A 12,935-nucleotide genomic window follows, 5' to 3' on the forward strand; every position below is an offset into this window, starting at 1 on the left:
TCATACTGCGGGTAGCTGCATAAAGTCATTAGGTATTCAGTATCTCTTTATTCTCTACTTGACAGAAGAAGTCGTAACTTGAACCCAATTTGGTATAATTTATCTCACTTTTTTACATAATAACATACAGGTGCCTGAAATTACAATTCTTATCATTTACGCTTTACTCATTGAATTGACTTTCCAACAAAACTCGGCACAACTTACTATTACAATAGTAAGTAGTGGTACGTAAATGAAAACAAACGTAGGTATTGAACTTTATATCGCGTCGTTCGTTAGAGATTGCACAATAGGTATTAAATATGAAGTACCTACATGTAAACAAAATAAACAAACGTATTTTACACGTGACATGGGAATCCACGTGAAACGCTTCGTGATAATACTCGATCGAGCTTTGCTAAAAATGGAACGCATCTCCGGCTCGAGCTGTCAGCTGTCAAAACAAATGTGAAGTTAGTTGGTGTGGTGTGTGAAGTGCGTGCAAGTGTTTTGTGATGGCTCTAAGGTCTGTGTTATCTTCTAAAATACCAATGGTGATTATATTGGGTGCGACAGGTACCGGAAAAACGAAATTGGGCGTGGAACTAGCCCAAAAATTGGGCACGGAGGTCATCAGTGCTGACTCGATGCAGGTACGTCGTCATAACCTTAAAAAGTTCGTGTTTATCATCATATTTGAGTGTTATAAAGGTTTTGGTCTATATTATTTGCTTTAGTACATCTATTTAGTGAATATTTACGTTGTTTCCACCGTCCTCTTGGGTGCAGTATGTGTTTTGTTAGCTAAACTAGCCATGAGACAAAAATAACCTCTCCTGCCACCTGTTACTTTCTTCTTGGAATTCTAAGAACATTTTTACTTTAATTCAGCAGCATATATATTCAGTTTTATTATGGTAATAGTCATGTAATTAGAAAAATTGGTTTTAGTGGTATCGTAGTGACTTTTACAACCAATAAGTGCTTAGAATGAGACATTACACTTTTGCATCTTTTAAGTAGCTATTTCTTCCTAAATGTTTGCTTTAGACCTTGTAGTTTATTATAATGGTCACCTTGTGTACTCACATTATCAAAATTGGTAATATTAATTGAAAAACACACATACAATGTAATTTTAAAAGAACTCGGTGCAATTCAATAATAGCTATCATATGAGTTTTTTCATTTGCCAAAACAGTAAACGTTGTCTGTAGGATATTTAGGACTTTTAATTATATTCAGCTTTATTACTTTTCAAATTCTTTTTGGTTTATTGCCCACACTAATGTTTAAAAGGACAGAAACAAATCCCTCGATGGATGACAATGACAATATTGTATAAGTGGACATAAGTGGTAATCACCAGTGGTGTGCACAAGGTTTTTAACTATGATAGGCATTAAATAATGGAAATTGTTTCCGACACAGGTTTATAATGAGTTCTTAATATAGGCAGTGCATTTTTGCATCAGTAAAATGGCTTGTAGCTATTATTTTTCCCAACTCGGCACCACTGAACTTGACAATATTACAAAGATGGAGAAGACACAAAAGAGATTGGTCAGTGTAGGTTAAACTTTGAAAATTAACTGAATTGTTTTAGTAAATCTTTGATTAACTCCTAGGCAAAATGGTGAAGTAAGAGACTATTGGACAAATTAAGCCTCTACTAATAGCTCCACAGTAAAGTGGATAGATAACCCAAGAGTATGTATATTGTTAACCCGGGTTAACAGGTTATGAAATCAGAGGTAGGTTCTATAGCCTCAATAGCTTATTGGTGAAGGGGCTGGACTCATCAAAGGAGGTCATATGTAATAGTCAAGTCAAAGGCTTTTTTAGAATTTAAACTATCGTGAGTGTTATTCATATTAATTGATTATGAAACACGGCTAAAACTCACGCGATATTAGGTCAGAGTATGCTCGACTAGTTTCGAACCCATACGGGTCCCTTAGTCATGAGCTGGTTCTTGCATTGTGGCACAATCCAAACTGAATTAATTAAAGAATTTAATTTCTTAATTATATTAGTAAATGTTATGGTACTTCCACACTGCAGTTGTAACACTGTTTTTAGGTAATTTCAACTGTTGGTTATTCTTTTTTGTCTATTTATCATATGCACTATGTATAATAAGAGGAGTAGTAGGAAAGTTAGTGATCGAAGACAAATTCTTCTGCAGAAGTAGCACTTACTATAATTATTATCATTTGTTGAATAAAAATATAGAAACAAATAATAAATAGAAGCAAAGGTTCGCTTTGTGGATCCTGATATTAAAGTGACTGGGTCAAATGCCTTATTTTACCAAGGTCAAGGACTGACAAATTAAGTTGAAGTTAAGGAACATCTCGTTAATTTTTTTTTTGTACCAGCGTATTTTATTAAGTGATTACCACTGGCCATGATCAATTGCAATTCTTGTTTATCTAACCGTTAAATAACCGTATCATATTTTGGTTCGTCATCATCATTTTGAGCTTATTTTAAAGGGCTACTATAGAACCAGGCCTCCGTAGACCTTTGTAGAAGATGAAATATGGACCTCCTGCTGTTCAAATGCGGGTTGGTGGGCTTAGAGTGATATTGTTAAACTCTGTAACAATTACTATCAGATGTTAATGATAATGACTGGGACATCTGAAGTGTGTGGGTATAACACTACCAACTTACTAAATGACAGAAAAACTCATTGTTTCATAGCCCCACCTTGGGCTCGTACCCAGGACCTGGTGATCTAAAGCCATATAGCTTCCACTGGTTCAATAAGGCAGTGATGCTTTATAAACCTAACTTTTTAGTAGTACTTGGGCGGGATTAGGGTTTTAATGTTGAATTAATAGCTATCAGATGTTGATGATATTGACCGGGACTGACGGCTTAAAATGCTCTTCACGGCACATGTAAAACCACCAACTTCTAACTTTGGGCTGAAATGTTAACTGTAAATTTCTTAGAAGAAATATAATCTCAGTAGATATTCAATGTCACCACCAGGTGGCCTTAAGACATGAAGTAAGTCGCAGGGATTCGCTAGATGCAGGCGGCTCAGTATTGTGATGTTTGGAAGTTCCTACAAAAGGCCTCCGTCATATAGTGGACGTTCATTGGCTGATATGACTTATTGAATGTCAATGACCTGACCCAGGGTTGGAGAACCTAGACCTCGTTATCTGAAACCATATTGGCGTATTACTGGACCAACCCATTTTCGGCTCATTGTTGCACATGCACATGCACAGCACATGCTCATGCACAGCACATGCTCATGCACAGCACCAGCTCGAGTCTCTTCTCAGAATGAGGGATTATGGCAATAGTCCACCACACTGGACCAATGCGGATTATTCACACACAGAGAGAAAATTCTCAGGTATGCAGGTTTCCTCACGACGTTTTTCCTTCACCATTTGAGACATGTGATATTTAATTTATTAAAGTGCACATAACTAAAAAGTTGGAGGTACATGACATGCCCCGGACCAGATTCGAACCTATACATCCTCCGAATTGAAGGCAGAGTTCATATCCACTGGGCTATCACGGCTCTCAATTTTCTGTGCATGCATTGAGTTACTGTAAACAAACACTCACTGACAATGTTACGACTTTCATAGATAACATATATTATAATAATATTATGAAAATGTATTGAAAATAGTTGTGCAACACTGGGTATATGAAAGTCATTGTGCAATCAAGATTGCGCCACACTTTGTTATGTTTTATTTTTGGATAGCAAGACAGATAATTAAGTATTATAATTAAGTATTATAAATATGTAAGTAATAAACATTAAATATTGTTTACTAGCAGAGCCTACGACTCTGATGGAATTCGGTATTTTTACTCGCTCAGGACTCCGCACTGATTGGTCAAAGATTTAATTCCAGCCCTCTAAAATATAATACAGTTTTTTTAGCTTCATTCACTTAAAAAAAGAAAAGTTTCATATTAAAGTGTAAAAAGTGTACGAAAATAAGAAAATGATTAAAATTGTTTTTCTGAGGATTTTTTGATAAATTCAATATTATTTTTCATCGTTTATATATTATTGGTAGGGTAGGGTAGGGTAGGGGTAGGGTAAGGATAGGGTGGGGTAGGGATAGTTGAAAGTTTACATCGAGTTTTACGCGGAGGAAGTCGCGGGCGTCCGCTAGTAAGTAATAAAATTAAGTATAGGATACTTTCTGTCGCGAAAATAGAATCAGAATGGGGTGAAGTAGGGGTAGAAAGTTTGTATGGAAATTCCTTCAGTTTGAAGGCACATTTGTAAATTTAAAATGATAAGTTGACTTTTTATTATACTTTAAAAACCTTGCAAAAATATAAATAGAAGGGTGTGAAATAGGGGTTGAAAGTCTACATCGATTTTCACGCGGACGAAGTCGCGGGCGAAAAGTAGCAACTTTCTCATTATATTCGTGTTGCTGCTTGTGTTTTTACACTCCCAAAATGATCACGAAGGCATAATTAAGGGATTAAACAAGAAAAAAACAGCAAAGTATTTTTTAAGTCACAGCATGCGCTTGTTGCATACTAAATTAAGATGTGCGTGCACGTCTTTGAGTAATGACATAGCATTGTGCGTTCTTTAATAAGGAAGGGTCCATCTAACGATTTATATCGATGTTTTTTTTATATTTTTTACAAGTTAGCCCTTGACTACAATCACATTGCTATGATGCTAATTGATGATGCAGTCTAAGATGGAAGCGGGCTAACTTGTTAGGAGGAGGATGAAAATCCACACCCCTTTCGGTTTCTAAATTCTTTCCCGCTTGGCGGTACGTTTTTGTCGGTAGGGTGGAAACTAGCCACGGCCAAAGCCTCCCACCAGCCAGACCTGGACCAATTAAGAAAACTTCAATCGGCCCAGCCGGGGATCGAACCCAAGACCTCCGTCTTGTAAATCCACCGCGCATACCACTGCGCAACGGAGGCAGTCAAAAATGCTAAAAACTGTGTACCATTTTTCCCCAACATAATCATGAAGTTAAAACTTAAAGGCCATTTCTTCTCTCCCGTGCGCTGGCCCGCTCACCGCATCCCGTAAAAGGTCATTAAGTCGCATTTTTACGATTTTCACTTTTATTTCCTTTTAGATGTCGCGCTTTTTTTGGTTTTTTTTACATTTAATAAGTTTATTTTCACAAAGGAAAATAATATACGGAATATTTTCTTCCAGGTAATACGTAGATAAGTACACACTTTATTCGACACCGGTGTTTTTGTAAGCAAATGCTTTTGTAGGAGAATGACGACCTCTCTGACGCATTTGTTATTCTGCGGTTTTTATTGAAGAAGTCTTGGGTTCGATTCCCAGCTCCCAGGCTTTTAAGGTTATTATGTAGGCATTGGTGTTATTGTAGGCATTAGTTGTAGGTATTTATACCCCTCTCATTCTTGGCCTAACACCTCTCATTCTGAGTGGAGACTCTAGCTCAGCAGTGAGCCGAATATGGGTTAGTAACGAGTAGGCCTGGCCCTGTAATGGGTCATTAAAATAGGCCGATAATGATGATGTGAAGCGCGAACCCACCACGCATAAATAAAATAAACAGAGCCAGGTAAATTTCACTTGCATAGTGTCCGAGTTTGTGTTATATAACGACGCGCTGCCGGCTAGCCTTCGGACAGGTCGCTGCCGTCGCAGTATGTGCGAAATACTCAGATAAAATAGTCTGTAGTTATTTGTTTTTAATTTCAACAACACAGCACTGGCGAAGGATGGAATTTAGACGAAGTTAAGCCCAAAGAAAAGGAAATTCATTCAGCGTAGTACTAACTCCGGTTTCTTATATATCTAGAGATGTATCTGTAGATATATTAGAAATAGTACAACAATGAATATGAATGGATTTTAAAGGTAACCCGGCGGGGATCGGCTTGTATGAACACTTCGCCGCTGTTACACAGTTACGTATGCAGGTCTAAAGCTCAGTCTAAAGAGCTTCCCACCTTTGAAAACAAGTTTTCACCTGCATCGTATTTGAGTTTGTGTTGTTTATATAATTATTACTAGCTGACGCCGCGCGGTTTCACCCGCGTGGTTCCCGTTTCCGTTAGAATACGGGGATATTATATAACCTATAGCCTTTCTCGATAAATAGGCTATCTAACACTGAAAAAATTTTTCAAATCAGACCAGTAGTTCCTGAGATTAGCGCGTTCAAATAAACAAACAAACTCTTCAGCTTTATAATATTAGTTGCTTTCATATTACCTATAGTTTTATAAAATTTATATGGACTCGCCGCACACGGTTGACGTCGGTGGCCCCCACACGCTAAAATCGCCGCTGCTCGCTTCTTGTGGCCCGCACCGGCCACTAAACGTCGACACAAAACGCCAACTTTTCGCCTATAACACGTTTTATTCTACTTTTAAGTTAAAAGTTTTATAGGATGCCAAAATTAAAAGTTGCATTGGAAACGACCGATATCACAGCGCTGTTACAGAATGCACGGCTGGTCGCTACCGTCGCATAACATGCAAAAACATAGATAAAACCCTCTCATGTAGCTTACATTCTTTAGTTTTTTTTTCATTTCACCAAGTAATCTTATTATCGTTTAGATGCCAATACATTTATGGTGCATAACGGTAAAAATATATGATAGTTTCTTTGACTGCCACAGACAGATCTACGATTGAAAGAAAGAAAAAAAAGAAAGAAAGAAAGATCTTTATTATTAAGTAATGCCACATATTACATTCTTAAATTCTAAATTATTACATATCTTAATTGTCCACGTAAACAGTGGAGAAGAAAGAAGAGAAGAAAAAATAAAAGAAGAATAGTAGTATGTTTTGGTCTAGAAAATATTTGATCATGAAATTTTCTCTTCATGATGTATTATTTCATAAAAACAATTTCAAAGGGTAATTTGGGGCAAGTGTATCAGAAATTGTATGTCTATTGAAACGCATTACTGTTTATCCTTCAGAAAGGTTGTGATTGTTAGTATAGGCAAATATGTGAGATAAAATATACGAGTTGAACTTGAAGATTGCGAAATACTTTCAATGTTAAAAATATCAATACCTTCGCAAAGCTTCACTAGTTTATTATACAAAACAAAGTCAACAGCTTATGGGACCCCCAAAAGTGATGTGTGGTAAGTGGCATTATCTATACTGAACTATACCTACTAATATTAATTAAGGTGAAGTTTGGGAGGTTTTAAGGGGTAATCTCTGGATCTACTAGACCGATTTTAAAAATTAATTCTAATTAGATTTAAGCGTCTGCTAGTATAATACAGCTTTGCTAACCTAATCTTAGTCATATTAGGTACTGATCTACAATAGCTTGGCAACTTCGTATGTAACACTCCCGATGTTGCGGGCGGGGTGCTTGTAGCGATGAATGAAAAACCCACGACTGATGCACGTTACTTCCCCGCACGCACGATTTCGCACCCGCGTCTTTCCGCCCGTCGCCCGCATATCATGGAAGTTTTATCAACAAACTTGCCAGACTATATCCAACTACAGTCTTCAGGTGATATGTGAATCGGTTGGCAACAGTAAAAAAATGTCTATTGAAAATGTCAATATATCTAATTGATCTTATTAGAATAAAGTCGAGACATGCGTTTGATATGAATATTATCGAGGTAGGCTTTTTGTAGAATTTAGTGGGGCAGTGCAAATAGGTTGTGGTTGAATTTTCCAAATTTACGCACTCGCTCGAAATATTCTCATTAGCTTGTTGGTGCTACTTTTTGTATCTAGTACGAACAATCGTGTATCATCTTCATTTGTCGCTTTTAGAGTTAACTAGCCGAAACTCGCGGTTTTATTCGCTTAGTTCCTGTTACCGTGAGAAAACGGGCATAAAATGTAGCCTTTGACACTCATAAATAACGTGGATTACTAGTGGTAAAAGAATTTTAAAAGTCAGTTCAGTAGATCCAGGGATTAACCCCTACATGACAAATTTTACCTCTCTATATTATATTAGTAATTAGTAATAGTAGATTATGAATGGTATCTGATTTTTTTTAATACATATAAATAGACACATTAATATCATCCTTAAGTGTCATCTCCTCTGTGAAGATTGGCGTTCATTACTGCTATCACATACTAGAAGCAAGATTCCAAAGCTTTCGACATTTTGTTATTTATTATCTCATTAGAAATTAGCTTTTGAAAATATTACTCATATTAACTGGTATGTTTTCCTTGGATTCGTAATCATTTTTTATGTAAAAAGCTTTTTAAGCGCCATACACAAAGACTTTATTAAATATATTGGTATTGTTGTAGCAGGAACAGTAAATACATTATCTTAGAAAATTTCAACTGTCTAACTATCACGATTCATGCAGTGCAGCCTGGTGACAAGCGGACCGACGGACAGCGGTGTCTTAGTAATAGGGTCCCGTTTTAGCCTTTAGGATATGGAATCCTAATAAAAAATAAAAAAGTTAAATATGTCACTTCTATTGCCTTGTCAAGATTTAATATTCGTGTATTTCAAATAGGCCCAGCTTACCAGCAAGTCATTGTAGAACTTAATATTAGCAATGGGGATGATGACTAGGTTTGAATATATTGATTTTTATAATAAATTCGGGTAAATAAGGTCTATGTTAACTAATTTATATATAAAAAGCAAAGATTGACTGGATATTTGCAAAATAAATAAGATTATAAATTTTCAAAATCTTTATCTTTATCAGTTTTAGCTTCCTTACATTAAATGTAACATTTTTTAATAAATGAACTATAAACATAAACGCAGAAATGACAAAGATATTTTTTTAATTTTGTTTAAACGCCCATACAAATCTAACGATCATTAAGTGCCTACGACGTTATTAGTTCGTACCATTTTGTATGGGGCGTTTTTCAGGGATCCACGGCAGCGCCGCAAATCTGACCTTTTAAATCCCTGTAGCTCCGAAAGTAATGATCGCAGATACCCTGTTACTTTTACAAAATTGCTTTATTATTAGCATACTCTTAATTTATATACAATTTAAAAAACTGTCATCATCCCTATTGCGACATGCAGTTCTTTGCATTATTTGTTAATCTTCTATGATTAAGACTCAATAGTTCCACTTTTAAGTTTTTTTATATTAAATCGATTCCTGCTCGAACTATTATCGGCTCATCTCCTCCTCTCTCTCTCCTCTCCCCGGCTTTCGTTTAGTTGAAGGAAAACGTGAAAATTTGCCATTGCTAAAAGACAGCTAAGTACCTAATATTAATAACATAGAAAGACTTTACAAATACAATTATTCCCTAATTATATAATTGTTAATTACCGAACAATGGGGCCAAGTTCTGAACCCTTATTCCAAATGTTATTTTAAAATCTCAAGATGACATGATATATACAGGAAGAAAATTTTTTTTGTGCGGATATTTTTATATTTTGTACATAAACAAAATTTAATAATCACGTATTTTTTCTTTTTTTTTTTAAATCAAAAATAACAAAATTATCGTTAGCTAAAGTTATTTACTTTTTAACAGAATTTTAGGGTCACCCTATTGTGCGTTTATTTTATTTTCGTTTGATACCTAAAGAACGTCACCAGATCACTTTTAAGCTGAATATATCTTGTTTAGTAATAATATGTACATTATTTTGTTATTTTAGAGACATAAATTAAAAAAAAAAATTACATAAAATGTATCGAACTGTTTGTAGATTTATATTCTATTAATGATACAGAACCACGAAAAAAAATATCCGCACTAAAGACCGAATCACCCTGTATACTTACCTATGGATTGAGTGTTAAAAATTTACCATTACAATACAAAGAACGCGGACCACGAAACCCAGAACAGCGGAAATATTTTAGTCTACGCGGTTCGTAACGCGCGTCTCACGCGCTGTGACGTCACAACGTTTTATCTGCGAATTTTTCGCATACGACCCAATTTGGGCAAGCGGCCGGCGTTGCGCGGCTCTTGTTAGCATTCCGGCGGGTTCGTCGCCTCGGCCAAGGTTGCGCGCTCCCCGCGGTGCCTCGATCTGCCGCGCCGGCCCAGCGGGTTGACTGCACTGCCTCCAAGGTTGTGGATTCTGTCTCCGAGCTTTTTGCGACACCCTCGACGTGAAAAAGAGGTGTTACAACTTTGACGTGTCTGTCTGTATGTTTGTGATGTTGTAGCTTCTAAATTTCCTGCGTTTTTTTTTGTTAGGAAGCTAATGCTTCAATTTCCACCACCGGAAATAACTGGTTAACTGCACTGCTTCCACCACGGCCTTTCGACGGCCTCCGTGGCGCAGTGGTATGCGCGGAGGATTTACAAGACGGAGGTTCTGGGTTCGATCCCCGGCTGGGCCGATTGAGTTTTTCTTAATTGGTTCAGGTCTGGCTGGTGGGAGGCTTCGGCCGTGGCTAGTTACCACACTACCGACAAAGACGTACCGCCAAGCGATTTAGCGTTCCGGTATGACGTCGTGTAGAAACCGAAAGGGGTGTGGATTTTCATCCTCCTCCTAACAAGTTAGCCCGCTTCCATCTTAGATTGGATCATCACTTATCATCAGGTGAATAGTCAAGGGCTAACTTGTAAAGAATAAATAAAAAAAACCACCAAGGTTGTGGATTCTGTCTCCGTGATTTTTGAAACCGCCCCGTGGTTTTGTAACCCAACATGTAAAAAAGTTTTTCAATTTTCTTAATTCTCTGCGTGTGTGAAGTCTGCCAATCCGCATTGGGCCAGCGTTGTGAACTATTGGCTAACCCCTCTCATTCAAAGAGGAAACTCGAGCTCAGCAGTGAGCCGAATATGGGTTGATAACGGCATGATGCAATTTGTTCGAAAGCCATTGTGTCCACCGTGTTTCAATCTACCACCACCTCCATTGTCTCTCAATGGATGTGGAAATCTCCGAGCGATTTGCCGTTTGAAAAAGAGGAGTATAAGGGTGTATGACTGACATCGTAGCTTTCCTAACGAATGGACCGATGTTGATTTTTGATGCAGTTTATTTCTTTGAAAGCGCGGTAGCGGTGCTTCGATCTGGGGCTGAATGTATAATACGAGTTATTGGAGGCTTACTTTAAGGAGCTTGATCACTTTTTTTACGGACTCCGCGGGTCAGTTGTATGCGCGGTGGACTTACAAGATGGTGGTCCTGGGTTCGATCCCGGGCTGGGCCGGTAGAGGTTTTCTTAATTGGTCCAGGTCTAGCTGACGGGAGGCTTCGGCCGTGGCTAGTTATCACCCTACCGGTTACGTACCGCCAAACGATTTAGCGTTCCAGTACGATGTCGTGTAGAAACCGAAAGCAGTTAGCCTGCTTCCATCTTAGATTGAATGAATGAATGAATGAAATATACTTTATTGTACACCAAAAAGAATAATAACAAGCAAGAAATTAACTTAAAAACTAATGTACAATTGGCGGCCTTATCGCTAATGAGCGATCTCTTCCAGACAACCAATCAAAAAAGAGAAAATAAATATAAGGAGTACTGAATAATGACGGGTAGATTGCATCATCACTTACCATCAGGTGAGATTGTAGTCAAGGGTTAACTTGTGAAGAATAAAAAAAGCTCTAGTTTCCGAATAAAATGCAAGTTGTGAGTATTTTGTACCTAGTTTTGCCACACTGGTTCGTAGCTTTTTCGTAGATAATAGCGAAACTTATCTCTCATACTCGTAGCTCCTTGATCAATGTTTATTTTTTTTGTTGTTTCAAAAAGTACATATATTACTATCTTTTCTAGTAGGATTCCATAACAACTTTGATAACCGTATCAAAACTGCGTCATGAATTTTAATATCATTGTCAAAATTTATGCGTATTATGTCTGTCTGCGAAAACAAAACATTGATAAAGTGAATTGATAAGTGAAAGTCTTACTTTGAATACAAGACTAGGTGCGTTTGTAATCTGTAAATCTGTAATGACGATCGCCTATATAATTTCAGGTATTTTAGATCTGTATTGGCACAGAATACATAAATAGAAGACAAAAATAATAATCGTTCATCAGAAGTTGACAAAAGCCGGATTCATATTTGTCTGACGTCCGACGTGTCGTGTCGTGACGCGACCATCAGAAACCATCACAACATGTCACAACACATAAGTGTAAACGTTGCCATATTAAATGTATCATACCGATTCTGTTCTGATGCGTCACGACACGACAGACAAATATAAATCCGGCCAAAGTCTTATAAAGTGTTATTTAGAAGAAAAATAAATAATAGACTTTACGTATGTATTCATCAAATAATAATAATAATAATAATAATAATATTTATTTCAAGCTTCAATAGGCCCATAGTTATGTTAGTAAAAATAAAAATAGAATATGTTAGTAAAAACTTTAACTTAATTCATTTTTCAATTTCACCTTATATGTGAATTTTTATAAATAAATAATTAATTAAATTATTTTTTAAGTTTCATAAATAATTTTTATTGAAAATAATCGATCCGTATAAAACTTCAAAGCATTGTTATTATTTTTCCAAAAAAAATCTTGTTTTGTTATCACCAGTTTTTTAATTGCCTGGAACCAAAAATAACATGATTCACGAAAAAAATCGTAGACTTTTAAGCATGTTTTTTTGCAACATCCTATTTTGTGAGTCTGTATTCCTTTTAGGTATTTCAGTTTTAATCTGTAGTGATTCATATATGCACTGTGAATAAACAGCTGTCCTGAGTGTAGGTTTACAAGTTTTATTGATATAATGTACATCTTTAATCTGTTTTAATATTTGAGTCATAGTAATCTCCCACAATTGAGTCAGTTGCGTTGGTGTGGTATAGTTTTACTAGTGTTTGCGATTTAGATGATTAATCTTTGTAAGTTAATTAATATTTTAATGAACAGTGAATAATAATTAACTTATTTTTTTTCTTTTGCGGAAATACTCAAAATTTTCTAGAACTCGTTTGAAGCGATTTGCTTCTTCGTTTCGTATGGAACTCTCTCCCGAAG

General features: G+C 36.4%; 1 protein-coding gene across 2 annotated transcripts in view; it reads left to right on the top strand.

The window, feature by feature from the left end:
* Positions 1-358: 358 nt before the first annotated feature.
* The window catches only part of LOC112046289 (tRNA dimethylallyltransferase), a 270,203-nt gene continuing 257,626 nt past the window's right edge, over positions 359-12,935 (top strand). The window contains exon 1 of one of the 2 annotated variants that reach the window (XM_052885840.1): positions 359-638. Coding sequence is in view for 1 of the 2 variants with exons in the window: in XM_024082887.2 (XP_023938655.1) it covers positions 501-638 (138 nt within the window). In the remaining variant the exon portion in view is untranslated. The remainder of the gene's footprint in view (positions 639-12,935) is intronic. The other variant, XM_024082887.2, reaches the window with a different exon arrangement.

Source organism: Bicyclus anynana, chromosome 15 (genome assembly GCF_947172395.1).
Source record: "Bicyclus anynana chromosome 15, ilBicAnyn1.1, whole genome shotgun sequence".
NCBI classification, from domain to species: Eukaryota; Metazoa; Arthropoda; class Insecta; order Lepidoptera; family Nymphalidae; genus Bicyclus; species Bicyclus anynana.